We start from the raw sequence: 16,859 nt of genomic DNA, 5'->3' as shown, positions 1-16,859 counted from the left end.
GGATTGGATTGGATAAAGTCAAAGCTGTCCATAGTGACTAAACAGAAACAACAAAAGTAGCCACTACATGCAGGTTAGCAGTCATTTTAATTTTCAGCTCTCTAGATTTTGTTATTTTGTTTACTCTCGCGCGTGTGATTGTGTAATAGAAAAAGCAATAATGCTTTTTTTTTTTGCTTTACTTTTTGTAAACAGACGTGATGATTTAATGCTAATGACCACATACATAACTAGAAAAGCACTCGGACAGCGCAGGTCTGATTTCCTAATAGTAAAGATTTATTTGAAAAAATCCTGAATCCTGCGCAGGAAAATTACACGTTTAACAACGTGAAAGTAAAGACACAGTTTGATCAACATCACGCATCACTGAGGCTAATTGTGATATTAGTGCTCACGAGAGGGACAAGCTATTGAAAATGGATTGATGAACATACGAGTAAAAATGCCAAATTATAAACAGGTTTGACTGTATTGGTTTGTGAGCACTAAACAGGAAAAAAAATGGTAATTTCCTTTACGTAGTTGCTCCACTTTTAAGAGAAAAGGTGTTCACCAGGTTCTCATGACGTCAAGAAGGGAACAATTTCTTCCTCAATGATATGACCCGCCAATAAAACAATTGAACAACGATAACGTGAACAATAGTACTTGATGGAGACATCCATCCATCCATCCATTTCTACCGCTTGTCCCTTTTTGGAGTCGCGGGGTGTGCTGGAGCCTATCTCAGCTGCATTCAGGCGGAAGGCAGGGTACACCCTGGACAAGTCGCCATCTCATCACAGGGCCAACACAGATAGACAGATTGATGGAGACAAACATTGGTAATTTGTATGGAGCTACAGACACACAGTAAGGCTTACTAAAAAATGTGCGGCAGCAGTTTTTATGGATCTAACTAAAGCATTTGACACAATTAATCACAATATTTTAATCAAAAAACTAGAACGATATGGCATCAGAGGGTTAGTCTTAAACTGGATAAGAAGTTATCTAATGAACAGGAAACAATACGTGAAGGTAGGCGAACACACATCTACAACGCTAAATATATCCTGTGGTGTACCTCAGGGATCAATACTAGGACCTAAATTATTCAATCTATATATAAATGACATTTGTAAAGTTACAAAAGATTTAAAGTTAGTATTATTTTCGGATGATACAACAGCGTTTTGTTCAGGAGAGAACACACAGAAGATACTACAAATAATAACAGAAGAAATTAACAAATTAAAAAGATGGTTTGACAAAAACAGACTATCGTTGAATCTCAGTAAAACTAAAATAATGCTATTTGGTAACAGTAGAAGAGAAAGTCAAACACAAATACAAATAGACGGAATAGAAATTGAAAGAGTAAATGAAACCAAATTTCTTGGTATAATGATTGATGATAAATTGAACTGGAAATCTCACGTAAAAAATATACAACATAAAGTAGCAAGAAACACGTCAATAATGAATAAAGCAAAACATGTTCTAGACAAAAAATCACTTCATATTCTCTACTGCTCGCTAGTGTTACCATATCTGAGTTATTGTGCAGAAATATGGGGAAATAACTACAAAAGTGCAGTTCATTCATTAACGGTGTTACAAAAAAGATCAGTTAGAATAATACATAATGTTGGATATAGAGAACACACAAATCCTTTATTTATTGAATCAAAGATACTGAAATTCTACAACATAGTGAATTTTCAAACAGCTAAAATTATACACAAAGCAAACTATAACCTGCTACCCAAGAATATACAACAATTCTTCTCAAAAAAAGAGGAGAAATATAATCTTAGGGAGAAATGTAATTTAAAACATTTGTATGCACGTACAACACTTAAGACCTTCAGTATATCAGTATGTGGAATTAAATTATGGAATGGATTAAGCAAAGCAATCAAACAATGTACTAATATGATCCACTTCAAGAAACTCTTCAAACTTAAAGTGTTTACAAAGTACAAAGAAGAAGAACCATGATAAACATTCTGAATTTATTTAACTCATCCATTCTTTCATTCTTTCACTCACAAAATAATCTTACTTATCTCAACATATGAAATGTAACTTACTTCACCAATTATCATTTATTTACTTATTTTATTGTGATTACTTATGGAGTATATTGTGAATAAATTGAGAACAGGAAGTGAACAAAAGTTTTAGCAACTGTTATGTAAAAGAAAAGGGGTAGGATTAAATAAGCTCTGCTTCTTCCTACTCCTTTTCGAACATGTTGAAAAGAGAAACTGGAGATTGTGATGTATCATGTTGTATACTTGCATGTTCGAAATAAACTCAAACTCAAAAACAATTTTAAACATTTAATCATCAACGTTCACCGCACTCAAGCTACAGGCTGTCCTCATGTTAAGACATTTCGCGTTACCAAGTATTGTGTTACGGCATTTTGTGTTAAAAATGTTTGTCTTACGATGTTTTGTGGTTACAATGCACTCCCATAAATGATGAACCATGTGCAAAAATGAAGGAAGGAAAATGTCACTTTTCTTGTTTATAGTGAACTTTTATCCCTTCATGGTGCCTGCCAAGTGTGAGGCAGTCTTCTGATGGTAGTGCGTAAAAAATAAAAATAAAGTGAAAGCTCCTATGATATGTTAATTGTCATTTGCTGTCTCTCCCTCCCTTGCTACACCTCTTTTAGTGTGCAAGAATAAAAGAAAGAAATTGTTGTCTTTTTTCATTATCGTTTCATTTCATTCTTATATTTAATTTTTGTATTACAGTACCTGGGGCCTTATGTAACAAGAGTTGCATGGATTTCCTATTAAAAAAACATATGTTCAAATCCAGAAAATGTAAAAAAAGAAAATATAAAAATTCAGATGTATTTGAATGCACAAATCCAAGCACATTTTTTGTTACATGGCAATCTACTTGGAATTGATCCCAAATGTTTGTGTGGCTTGGCATGCCCAAACCATACCTCCATATGAAAACGCAAATCACATTAAAACTAGCCATGCGATTGGGAACTGCAGGGCCGCCCAATCAGGACTCAGTAGGAGGTGCTTGTTTCTTGGGCTTGGGGCGATCAAAAAAAGGGTTGAAATATTTGTGCTACGGAAACAGCACAGAGGCAAAAAAAAATGGTTGGACGTCAGAAAAAAGGAGCGTGTATCCCTCCCAAGTCTGGAAGCCCAGCGCACCTGATTACCCCCAATTAAACCTGGGCGATATGGCCTTTTATTAATATCTCGATATTTTTAGGCCATGTCACGATACACGATATATATCTCGAGATTTTGCCTTAGCCATGAATTAACACTTGATGCATATAATCACACCAGAATGATGATTGTATGTGTCTACATTAAAACCTTCTTGTTCATACTGCATTAAAGGGGAACATTATCACCAGACCTATGTAAGCGTCAATATATACCTTGATGTTGCAGAAAAAAGACCATATATTTTTTTAACCGATTTCCGAACTCTAAAAGGGTGAATTTTGGCGAATTAAACGCCGTTCTAATATTCGCTCTCGGAGCAATGACGTACATCAGGAAGCAATCCGTCATTTTCTCAAACACCGAGTCAAATCAGCTGTTATTTTCCGTTTTTTCGACTGTTTTCCGTACCTTGGAGACATCATGCCTCGTCGGTGTGTTGTCGGTGGGTGTAACAACACGAACAGGGACGGATTCAAGTTGGACCAGTGGCCCAAAGATGCGAAAGTGGCAAGAAATTGGACGTTTGTTCCGCACACTTTACCGACAAAAGCTATGCTACGACAGAGATAGCAAGAATGTGTGGATATCCTGCGACACTCAAAGCAGATGCATTTCCAACGATAAAGTCAAAGAAATCTGCCGCCAGACCCATATTGAATCTGCCGGAGTGTGTGAGCAATTCAGGGACAAAGGACCTCGGTAGCACGGCAAGTAATGGCGCAGACGAGCGAGCTAAACCCCCTGGATGTCTTGGCTCACATCGACCCTTATGCCACCGAAGATGATCAAGAGAAGAATATCGACCCTAGCTTCCCTGGCCTGCTGACATCAACTCCAAAACTGGACAGATCAGCTTTCAGGAAAAGAGCGCGGATGAGGGTATGTCTACAGAATATATGAATTGATGAAAATTGGGCTGTCTGCACTCTCAAAGTGCATGTTGTTGCCAAATGTATTTCATATGCTGTAAACCTAGTTCATAGTTGTTAGTTTCCTTTAATGCCAAACAAACACATACCAATCGTTGGTTAGAAGGCGATCGCCGAATTCGTCCTCGCTTTCTCCCGTGTCGCTGGCTTTCGTGTCGTTTTCGTCGGTTTCGCTTGCATACGGTTCAAACCGATATGGCTCAATAGCTTCAGTTTCTTCTTCAATTTCGTTTTCGCTACCTGCCTCCACACTACAACCATCCGTTTCAATACATTCGTAATCTGTTGAATCGCTTAAGCCGCTGAAATCCGAGTTTGAATCCGAGCTAATGTCGCTATAGCTTGCTGTTCTTTCCGCCATGTTTGTTTGTGTTGGCTTCACTATGTGACGTCACAGGAAAATGGACGGGTGTTTATAACGATGGTTAAAATCAGGCACTTTGAAGCTTTTTTTAGGGATATTGCGTGATGGGTAAAATTTTGAAAAAACTTCGAAAAATATAATAATCCACTGGGAACTGATTTTTAATGGTTTTAACCATTCTGAAATTGTGATAATGTTCCCCTTTAATATATGCTCATTTTAAAATTTCATGAAGAGAGGGAAATCACAACTAAGTCAAAACTGAATAAACCCAACACTGTATTTATTGAACAGTGGCACAAACATTCATGTAATTTCAAAACAGAAAGTGCAAGATTGTCAGAGACATTTTAAAACAAGCTATTAGTGCATTTTTGTGCATGATGTCACTAAGATGACATATCAAAACAACACTAAATTAAAGTGCACTTTTTGGACAGAACGCCACTACAAGAGTTTAAAACAAATAAAGTGCACTTTTGTGCTTGATGTCACACAAGATATTTCAATAACTATCAAATAAAAATGAGCTGCATAATATGAAATCAAATAGTGTATGTCCTTCGCTATGTGGTAGGTTACTGCGGACGTTATCTCCTTCTGTTTTTGACCATTTTTTTCATACGGTGTTGAGCTGGAAATGGTCTTGATGTGCAGGTTGCTTCGGCATTTTGTGGGTGTGGCACCGGCCGAGATGTTGACATGCGGAGTTTCAAGCACTCTTCATTCTCAAGTGCAGGCCTGGGCAATTATTTTGACTCGGGGGCCAAATTTAGAGAAAAAAATGTGTCTGGGGGCCGGTATATCTAATTTTTGGGAACACTAATACAAAACCTCACAATAATGTCTGATTGAATGCTAAAAACGTTATGACAGACCGCCTTAAAAAACAGAATGGAATATTAAATTTTTTTACTGAATGAGACACCCAGAATGTACATGAAAACAAAGAATGTGTGATTTACAATATTAACTATGAATGATAAAACACTGAATATTGACAACAAATGAACTTCACACCCACCCCTTGATCGACATATTTTACAATCAAACGAAATGCAACAAAAATGCAACAAACACAGCGAAATATGAACGCAAAGGGTAAAAAACCCACCTACAATCTGAAATATCACTAAGCTTAAGAACTTTGTTGTAAAAATCTCCTTCCGCGTCTGTCCCTGACACCCGCATTTCAGGCTGGCCGCTCTGGAAACACTCTGTAGAAACGCTCCCCACCCACACTGCTTGGTGCCTCATCTGAGCTGCTGTGACTTGGATTAGTAACTAATTACCGTATTTTTCGGACTATAAGTCGCAGTTTTTTTCATAGTTCGGCCGGGCTCCAGTGTAACTTATGTTTTTTTTCCTTCTTTATTATGCATTTTCGGCAGGTGCGACTTATACTCCGGAGCGACTTATACTCCGAAAATACGGTAGATTACCATAGTAACTAGTACATCATGCAAAAGCGCAGATTCCAACCATTGAAATATTTTGTATAATTCAAGACTTACGGTCATTTGAAAATATCACTGCACATCATAATGGCAGCTACAGTTTACATCTTAGAAATAAAAAAAAATTATTTGGAGATGTCCGGCGGGCCAGATTTAAAAGCTTCACGGGCCGCATGTGGCCCCCGGGGCTTAGTTTGCCCAGGTCTGCTCTAGTGGGTGACATTTCAAATGATGCTACACATTAGCAGTGCTGCTACTTTTTGTAGCAACGCTTTTGCAGCATACTTGACATATTACGGTTGTCTGTTCAACATCTTCCCGCTTGAAGCCAAACCACCGCCAGACGATGGACTCCGTGCTGTTTTGCTTGGTAATTAATTCTTCTTCCTCCACTTGTTACCAGATTCGCACCTTCTTTCTCTCGTATTACCACTCGCACCGCTCCGCTTGCACCACCTGCCACAGAAGTTAGCTGCCACAGCTAACTTTACCTATGGTACATTCCTCTCTGCTACCTCTCTGCTCCGTATGTGACGTATGTAACAAAGTGCGCTTGTTTTATGTCTCTGTGAGAAGGAGAGACAAGAAAGAGTGAGAAGAGCCTGTAGTGTAATGCCCGCAGCTAAAAGCAACTGCGTAAGAACGTATGCTCGAATACTCACGATAGTCATTTACTACATCGCACAGAGACAAACCCGCGATATATCGAGTATATATTCGATATATCGCCCAGCCCTACCCCCAATGTAAATATAATTTGTGTAACTTACAACACAATGTGATCATACAATAGCCTGCTCAGAGCAAGATTATTTTTCTGAAAATTATTTTTAATTTATTAATGCCATCGCCATAAAAAATGATATAAAAGACTTTGGACTCTTGTTTGATTACTCAATGTCTCATTAGTATACAGGAGAGGACTGTCACTGCCGAACAGTATGTGACAGAGTCAGTCTCAGTCGCCACCGGCTTCTGCTGCCCGCTGGAGTCACAGAAACACATTGTGACAGCAATATAAATTAATAGATGTCCTTACAAATATTAATATGAAACATTGAATGCTATGGCAAAAATTAGAATTTTGTTTCCTTGCCTCAAACTTTTTTTACACTGATGGGCACATCAATCAGTCTGATGGAGTAAAAGTTGGCACTTTTTTATGTGAACTGTTACCAAGCACCCTCTCTGTGTGTCGCTAAAAACATGCTCATATTACCCCGGTTCTCTTTGCTCTCCATTGGCTCCCAATATGTTTTAAAATACATTTAAAAATCCTTCTTTTTGTTTTTAAGGCCATCTATGGCCTGGCCCCATAAACCTTGGCTGACATTTTAACTGTTCGCCTCCCACCAAGGAATCCGCGCTCATCTTTACACACATCTTTGGAAGTACCAAGGAGTGGACTTAAAAAATGGGGTGATCATTCTTTTTCTGCATCCTCACCCAAGTTAGGGAACTCCCTCCCACCTGAGTTGCGAGCCATCACAGAGCTAGAAGCTTTTAAATCTCAACTAAAAACATATTTGTTTAAATTGGCTTTTAACAAGCAATTGCTTTAAGCATTTATAATTACTGTTTTAAAATGCGTGGTTTTACTTGCTTTTAACCTATTTCTAGGGATGATGTTTGATAAGAAATTATCGAGTTCGAGACCATTATCGAATCCTCTCATCGAACCGATTCCTTATCGATTCTCTTATCGAATCCAGATAGGTTGTTGTATATGGAAAAAAACACAATATTTGGTTTAACAAAAGCTCACTTTTATTTTATAAGAAAAAAATTAAATTAAATAAATAAATAAATATAGACTGTTACTCCCCTAAAAAAAAAAAAAAAAAAAATATTGACTGTTGTTACCCAAAGTATATTAAGTGGGATTTTTCAGAAAAACAAATATATACAGTAACACAAAAACAACCTGTCTCTGTGATCACTATAGGTGAATAGCCTTGCCTTGAGCCGTTTTTTCCGGTCCATTATTTTTGCTGCTTGTGTGACATCACAGGAAATGACATGTCATTTCCTGTGATGTCCCACAGGGCATTTCTTGTGGGACGAGAATCGTTCCCAGGGATTCGAATAAAGAACCAACTCTTTTTCTTTACTATAGTGGCCTCGATAACGGGAACCGGTTCTCAAAAAAGGATTCAAGTCCCTGGAATTGGTTCTTTTCTTATCGAAAGGTTCTTTTCTTACCGGGAGAACCGGTTTCGAACATCATCCCTACTTATTTGTGCACCATTGTGAAGTTGTAAAGTGCTATACAAATAAACCTTGATTGATTGATTGATAAAGTATCCACAGCAGTGCGTACAGCAGCTATGGAGTTGGCGTGAGGCACTGCACATTTCCACGTCAATGTCAAATTTGATACATCTCAAATTTACCGTGAAAAAGGGCACACGAAAGGTTTTTTTTGCTTACGCAAGCTTTGTACATGAAGGACCTGGTGTGTTCTGTGGACAGTGTGACTGACTTAGCTGACTCGACTCATTTAAAATGGTTAAAAAAACATAATAATATAGGTACAGAGGCAATGCTAGGTTTATATTAATACAGCATTTCATATGTACAATCATTTCTCTACATGTTTGTTGACGGAACTGTATCTTTGTTTCGCTTCTTACAAATAAGCGACCCTAATCTCACGTAGACAATCTTTGACTCAGTTGTTGAATAGATGATCTACGCCTCTCTCCGTTTTTCCTCACCTCCGATGTTCTGCAGAGTGATCGCAATGCCGGCCGCCATTTTCCCAGGAATGCCAAAGGCTCTGAAGCCCAGCTGTTCATAGGCTCGGATCCCTGAAAGCAGAGCCAATCAGTCCTGTCCAAGAGGCTTCTGACAGATACCACAAATATTGTTTATTGCAGAAAAGTTTTTGTCCACTAAGCATTGTTGGCCTGCAGAACCACAGGCAGAGACAAGGACAGACTTACCCACAATGCCAGAGGACTTGAGCAGCAGGTGGATGGAATAAGAAGACAGGGCTGCTACTGCAGTCAGAAGAAACCTGCAACAAATTTTTTAAAAGTGACGCTTCTATCTGCACTATAAGAAATATGTAGACTTTACTATAGAAAACTGAGCAGATTAATCGCCAAAATTTACCCTAACATTTACGGGGTTTCTTTACACTGAATAACTGTAAATGGAAAAACCTTATTACAGTTAATTTTACAGCAAAAACTTTTTGTCCTAATTTGTTAGCAAAACGTATGTTTTATGTGTTGAATACTTCTGCATGGACATGATAGTGATAGTCACATGTGTATCCAATAGGATTATGTCCTGAAATAAACACGGAGTGTAAAACTACACAGAAAAAGATAGCAGCTTAAAATAGTCCAACATTCTCAGTCTTCTTCTTGCAAGCAGACTGCAGCTCTCACGCTTGGCCTTGAAATAATTTAGTCTGCACTTTTGTTTGGGTGCAAATGAAGCAGGTTCAGCAGAAACAAAGATGTCTGTTTCAGCTGGCCAACCTCTGTATGAACTATAGTTGCATTCACCTGATGTCACGTCTAGTTCATTAACTATGCGAGGCTCAGAGTGGTGGGCCAGCGAGCGTCTGTTTTCATAGAGTTCTGGGCTGCGTTTTGCCTACCTCAAAGAAAAATGCCCTATGCCTGCATTGTTTTAGGCTGTTGGAACCGTTCAAATCGCAAAAAGGATAAAAGCTTCTTCCGAGTTCCTTGAGAAAAAATTAAGAAGGGTGAAAGAGTTCCAGATTTTACGAAACGACCACGAGAAAAGGGTCATGCAGTTCAGTCCAAGTTGAAGAACAAAGGAATTTACAGTGACCACCTCATTTAGGTTTGTTTGATATTATTTTAACATTTAGCATTTCCAGTTCAAGTATTATCTGGATATTATTTGTATTTTATCTTGTTTCGGAGTTCTTAAAACACATTTTTGCTACGGGTATTTCAAAAAGCACCAACTCGCCAACTCTAAATAAAAGAAAGTAAATGTGAACAAAACCTAAAAGAGTTACAGTACGTTTTACCAAAGGCAGCAATCATAAATGAAGCAAAATACACAATGTTGACATCTATAGTTATATTTTGATAAAGACGGAGAAAAACACACATACTCGTAACAGCACCTGCAAGAACAAGGCAATAACATTGCTGTAGACGTAAAGTTAAAACATGAAATGCAACCTTACACGAGTAAAAACGATGCATATTTACTTCTTGTCTTGATACCAATTTCCTTGACCCGGCCACACACAAAGAAAATGTAGGCTTTTCCAAGTTTTCATCTGTTTTGTCATGTAGAATGGTGTCTCTACCACCAGATAGGTCGACATGTCTGGGAAAGCGACTGACGGATAATCCTTAATATAACTGAACAAATCTCTTTTTGATAACGTAAAGAGATAAATTCCATTGCATAGTTTGATGTTTTTGCTCGTATCTGATTTTTGTGGTACGATTTAGGCTCCTTGTGTACTCAGATAGGTCGCAGTCTGTTTGCTGGACAGCAGCCATATTGGTTTGGTGGCCCACCACTTTGTTTACTTACATTCAAATGTCACATGACTGTATACAACAGGGATGTCAAACATGCGACGCTCGGGCTAGATCAGGCCTGCGAACAGGTTCAATGCGGCCCGTGAGACGAGTTCTCTCAGTGTAAAATTGAGCTGCATTTTTAAATTAAAGAACCTGCTGTTCTAAATGTGTGCACTGGATGTCGCAATAATAATTATGTTAGGCATATAAATATTATACCGGGGCAAGCAAGTACCGTATTTTTCGGAGTATAAGTCGCACCGAAGTATAAGTCGCACCTGCCGAAAATGCATAATAAAGAAGGAAAAAAACATATATAAGTCGGATTTTTGGGGGAAATGTATTTGAATAGACATTTGAAAGGCAATTTAAAATAAATAAAGAATAGTGAAAACAGGCTGAATAAGTGTACGTTATATGACGTATAAATAACCAACTGAGAACGTGCCTGGTATGTTAACGTGACATATTATGGTAAGAGTCATTCAAATATCTATAACATATAGAACATGCTATACGTTTACCAAACAATCTGTCACTCCTAATCGCTAAATCCCATGAAATCTTATACGTCTAGTCTCTTACGTGAATGAGCTAAATAATATTATTTGATATTTTACGGTAATGTGTTAATAATTTCAAACATAAGTCGCTCCTGAGTATAAGTCGCACCCCCGGCCAAACTATGAAAAAAACTGCGACTTATAGTCCGAAAAATACGGTATACCAAGCAAGAGGTATATGGTAAAGCAGGGCTGCGACTCCTCCCCCTCGACCCAACATAAAACAAACGTGAGTTAAATAAACAATTGTTAACCAAACTTAAAATGCTGCACATTGATATAGTTCTGTGAAAATGATTGTCTTCTGTGAAAATTTAAAGAACGTGAACAGTGTGGGATTTACTGCAATACTGTCAGTCTTTTAAGTTTTTATTTTTGGTTTGTGGAAATTGTTCACACATTGCACAGCTTTTATTTTTCTATCAATACACAGTGATGCCTAGAAGGTAAGGAGTTACTCAACCATCTTGAATAGTTTGTACCTCAGTTTGTATGGTTTGTTGAGTTAGCACAGGATTCATATGTGGAAAAGACAATTTAGGTAGTTGATACATAGAAGAGTTTTTATTTATGCTTTATTTTGTTTTTTGTTCAACCCGAGATGGGCTCTGACTTAAAAGTTTAATTGCTTTGTAGATACACTGAGATTAAGTCTGAGTTTATTGTGTTCTTCATGGTGTTTTTGAACTGCGCCAATTTTTTCCTCAGAAATTTGAGCATTTTCAGAATGTGTTTGTTCTATTTAGGGTAGAGGTAAAACACATAAAACAATCTGAAGTTAAAATGCCATGATTTTACCCGTCCGGCCCACTTGGGAATAGATTTTCCTCCATGTGGCCCTTGAGCTAAAATGAGTTTAACACCCCTGGTATACAACCTATAAGAGCTTCTATTGCTTGTATTCCGTTACATCAGTGGTGGTCATTCAAGCCAAGATGGCTGTTGTGCAGCAAGCAGTGCACAAACTGAGTATGCAAGGGACCTACATTTTCACAATAAAAGCAGATAAGAGCACAAAATCAAACTATGCAAAGAAATACATCCCTATACGTTATCTATCGCCCCCTGGGCCCTATTAAGACTTTATCAGTGAATTTTCAGAGATTGACGTTGATCTAGTGACGCACGCAGATAATAAAATTATAATGCGGGATTTTAATATCCATATGAATACCTCGTCAGACCCTCTGTGCATGGTGCTCCAGACTATAATAGATAGCTGTGGTCTTACACAAACAGTAAATTAACTCACATACTGCAACGGCAATACGATAGACCTAGTCTTTGTCCGGCGTGTTACCACCTCCAAAGTTATGGTACTCCCGTACACTAAAGTAATGTCCGATCATTACATGATACAATTTTAGGTTTTGACTCATTGTCAACAAGTTACTAATAACCAATGCTTTAGCAGCCGCAACATTAATGCTGTCAAAACTACGGCTCTTGCTGCCCTACTGCCTTCGGTAATGGCAACATTTCCAAATTATGTGGGCTCTATCGATAACCTCACTAACAACTTTAACGATTTCCTGCGCAACGCCATTGATAGTATAGCACTGCTAAAGCTAAAAAAAGGCTCCTACAAGGCGTACCCCCTGGTTTATAGTAGAAACCAGAGCTCTTAAACTATCATGTAGAAAGCTGGAATGCAAATCGCATTCGACTAAACTTGAGGTTTTCCATCAAGCATGGAGTGATAGTTTAATAACTTATAAACACGCGCTTACCTTAGCTAAAACTAATTACTAATCCAATCTCATCCGCCTCAATAAAAACGATCCTAAATATTTGTTCAGTACAGTAGCATCGCTAACCCAACAAGGATCAGTAGCTCCACCCAATCGGCTGATGACTTTATGAAATTATTTGCTGATAAAATTGAACTCACTAGAAAGATAACATGTCCCAGCTCCAACTGGGTTCAATTAACGCAGATACGAATGTATTTACGAAGGGTATTGCCCCCCAAAATAATCTCTCTTTTTGAATAAATGATACTCGACTTGTCCAGGGTGTACCCCGCCTTCCGCCCATGTGCAGCTGGGATAGGCTCCAGCACCCACCGCTACCCCATAAGGGACAAGCGGTAGAAAATGGATGGATGGATATTAGAGGAACTCCTGCGACTTGTCAATGTCACGTTGGGGTCGCATAGTTTCGCGGAGGTCGTTTCCCCAAGATGCAGATGGACGAGCACCCAACAGCTGACACCCGTGACTGCTTATCTATTGAACAATTAATCACCATATTTGATTTTTGTCTTATCTTGTCTTTGTAATTTTTCATTCATTCATTCAGTTGCAGTTTATTTCGAACATGCTACAGATACAATGTAGCACATCCCATATTTCCAGTTGTTTCCTTACAGCACGTCCAAAAAAGAGTAGGATGAAGCACAGCTTTTTTAATCCTACCCCTTTTCATATCATAGCAATTTTATCCCATTTCCTTGTTCTCTGTTTGTAACAGAACAGTGAATAAATAAATATTAAATAATATACCACAAGTAAGTAAACGAATATTAAATACATAAATAATTATTATCTCAACAACAAAAAAAGTTCAAGAAGTTCATCATAGTTGTTCTTCTTTGTACTTTGTGAACACTTGTAGTTTGAACAGTCTCTTAAACTAAATCATATTGGTGCTTTGTTTGATTTCTTTGCTTAATCGTATTAGAAAACCTGTCAGTTTGTTATAAGAAAAATTGTGTCCATCTTGTAAGACTGTATCAATAATTTCATGTATGAGCTTGAATTGATACTTTTGTGCTGTAACAAATCAGTTTGACTTTATTTTCTCAAGCTGGTGTCTCCCACACCCCTCATGTTAAATAAGGCATTGAGCATAAGAGGTCCTACTCACAGGAAGAGGAGTATGCCAGTGTTGGCCATGGCGTACGCCAGTCCCAAGATTCCACTTCCCATGATGGCGTTACCCAAGTTGAAGACGGACATTCCAAAGGAGGTTTTGCCTTCAAACTAAAGCATATAAAGTGTGTAAGTTAAAAAGAATGAACATCCTTAGCTTGTGTTCAATCCCTCACATCAGTGAAGTGCACAGGTTTCTTTCCATCTGCACTTGGCAAGAACTCCTCATTCTCCAATCCTCCATCAGGGTCATCAAACCTAACAAGACATAGTTACAGTACATCATTATTTCGACGCCCCTCTCATATGAACCTTAAAACATGCTACAATGCTAATAGCATTCAGTTTTAGGTTAACGTACAAAGCGGTCATACCTGACTGTTTGAGTGCCATTTCTGTGCAAGGATCCACCATTGAGCACAAACGTAAGCATGCATCAAAAACAAAAGCAAGCTGTTAACGAGCTCATCTTCAGCGACAAACTGATGCATAACATGCTTGTGTTGACTTGTGCAAAGCAAACACTCACTGATCATCCTCTAGCGGCGTCTTCATGGACACGCCCACATCGTCTCCGAGGTCGTAGCTCTTCCCGTTGGACAAGATGTTCATTTCCGACTGAGAATGTTCCATCAACACAGCAAAGACGGACAAAGTCTCTGAAAGGACCAAGCACGCAAGTTATACCCACATGCAGTACTTCTGTATTATGGAGCAATGTCATCAGGAAAAGCTTCAAATAAGAAGAATAGCATCCTATTGTAACCATGGTAACCTGGCACAGTCTACTTTAGTGCTCTGCAATATGGGCGGGCCAGCCAAGACCAGTTGGAGTGTTTCGCAAGAGTAAGTACACCCCTCACATTTCAGCAACCATATTGTTGACAGGACATCAATAATTTAGGAAGTGAATGTACTTTAGAGTAGTCAGTGTACAGCTGGTGTAGCAGTGTATTACATTGTTTCCAATATAAATTGGAGCAGGTCTAGAACCTTCCAACCTCAGACATGAAAGACAAGCACCTGAATCCCAAATGAGCAAACACGGAGACAAGAGAATGAAGTCTCTGTGAGGCGGCCGTCTGTCTCGACCAGTTGTATTGACATACCATGATAAAGGATTATGAGGACATTGTAATATTGTTACAAGTATGAATAATGATTGCGATTAGTGTTATTAACACTGACTTAATACTCTTAGACATGAATATAAACACTTTTCTACTAAAATCTTCTTCCACTAACTGATGGAACTACATGTTACACACCTTGTTACCTTAATTACCGTATTTTTCGGATTATAAATCGCAGTTTTTTTCATAGTTTGGCCGGGGGTGCGCCTTATACTCAGGAGCGACTTATGTGTGAAATTATTAACACATTACCGTAAAATATCAAATAATATTATTTAGCTCATTCACGTAAGAGACTATACGTATAAGATTTCATGGGATTTAGCGATTAGGAGTAACAGATTGTTTGGTAAACGTATAGCATGTTCTATATGTTATAGTTATTTGAATGACTCTTACCATAATGTTACGTTAACATACCAGGCACGTTCTCAATTGGTTATTTATGCGTCATATAACGTACACTTATTCAGCCTGTTGTTCACTATTCTTTATTTATTTTAAATTGCCTTTCAAATATCTATTCTTGGTGTTGGGTTTTATCAAATAAATTTCCCCCAAAAATGCGACTTATATATGTTTTTTTCCTTCTTTATTATGCATTTTCGGCCGGTGCGACTTATACTCCGGAGCGACTTATACTCCGAAAAATACGGTACTTACTTAGTTCATTACTTACTTACCTTTTTAATTACTTATTTACTTAAATATTTACCTATTTATTTAAAAACTTAGCTACTAAATAGCTTAATTACTTCCTACCTACCTTCCTTCTTCTCTTTCATTTTTGCTCACTTCCTTCCTACCTTGTGTCCTTTTCTTCCTTTCTTATACCTCTGTACTTCCTTCCATACTTGTTTCCTTCCTTTCTTTCCATTCTTGCTCCCTTCATTTCATTATTTGCTCCCTTTCTTCTTTAATTCCTCCCTTTCTTGTTTTCTTTCTTGCATCATTCCCGTCCTTTCTTCATTGCTCCCTTCTTTTCCTTCATTAGTCCTTTCTTGCCTTCTTCTTTTCCTTGCTTCCTTTCTTCCTTACTTCCCTCAGTGTGATGATGTCACACAGGTGTTTACTTGATCACCTCCATCCTGGTCAGTAAGACACTATTTATGTTAAATGTGTGTTTTTAGCACAGTGGCCATGTCACTTTCATCTTTCCATCAATGAACCACAAATCCCCAGTGCTGGCACCACTGATGCAGTGTTAGATCACGGTGCTACTACCGTCAAGGATCACAATAAAGTTTGTGTGTCAATATTAGAAATGCATGATATGAAAATTTCATGTCACGGTTATTGTGACCAAAATTATCACGGGTATCCTTATCGTGGTTTTGTTGCACTGCAAAAACTGAAATCTAAGTAAGATTAAATATCTCAAATAAGGGTGATATTTGCTTATTTTCTATCTGATAAGATACTTCTTCTCACTAAGCAGATTTTATGTTAGAGTGTTTTACTTGTTTTAAGTGTTTTGGTCCTAAATTATTTCAGTAAGATATTACAGCTTGTTGCTGAGATTTGATGACCTATATTGAGTAAAACATGCTTGGAACTAGAATATCAATTGTTGCAAAGCTGTGTCATTAACACTCACAAGTATAAAACTACTTTTTTAAAGAAATAATTTCTTATTTCAAGCATGAAATAAAAAATCATGACTTTGACACAATTGTGTCTCATTATTAAAACAGATGACAGCCAAATGGACTTTGCTGTTTTATTTTCAATTAAACAGTAGAATATACGTACTCATATAGTAGTACAGTTGGCACAGTACAGCAAACTGACAGTTAATATTTAAACATTTAACA

At 37.8% G+C, this 16,859-nt stretch overlaps 1 protein-coding gene across 2 annotated transcripts in view; it reads right to left on the bottom strand.

Moving 5' to 3' along the window:
• The window catches only part of slc38a3b (solute carrier family 38 member 3b), a 72,409-nt gene that overhangs the window by 28,131 nt on the left and 27,419 nt on the right, over window positions 1-16,859 (bottom strand). The window contains exons 2-7 of one of the 2 annotated variants that reach the window (XM_061923607.1): window positions 14,442-14,571; window positions 14,287-14,307; window positions 14,089-14,170; window positions 13,908-14,023; window positions 8,896-8,969; window positions 8,668-8,760 (exon numbers count right to left, since the gene is read on the bottom strand). In XM_061923607.1, coding sequence (XP_061779591.1) covers window positions 8,668-8,760; window positions 8,896-8,969; window positions 13,908-14,023; window positions 14,089-14,170; window positions 14,287-14,307; window positions 14,442-14,545 — 490 coding nt within the window. In that variant the 5' untranslated portion in view covers window positions 14,546-14,571. The remainder of the gene's footprint in view (window positions 1-8,667; window positions 8,761-8,895; window positions 8,970-13,907; window positions 14,024-14,088; window positions 14,171-14,286; window positions 14,308-14,441; window positions 14,572-16,859) is intronic. The other variant, XM_061923608.1, reaches the window with a different exon arrangement.

Source organism: Nerophis lumbriciformis, linkage group LG28 (genome assembly GCF_033978685.3).
Source record: "Nerophis lumbriciformis linkage group LG28, RoL_Nlum_v2.1, whole genome shotgun sequence".
NCBI classification, from domain to species: Eukaryota; Metazoa; Chordata; class Actinopteri; order Syngnathiformes; family Syngnathidae; genus Nerophis; species Nerophis lumbriciformis.
The sequence above is the reverse complement of the archived record's forward strand: the minus strand, read 5'-3'. Positions and strand labels throughout refer to the sequence as shown.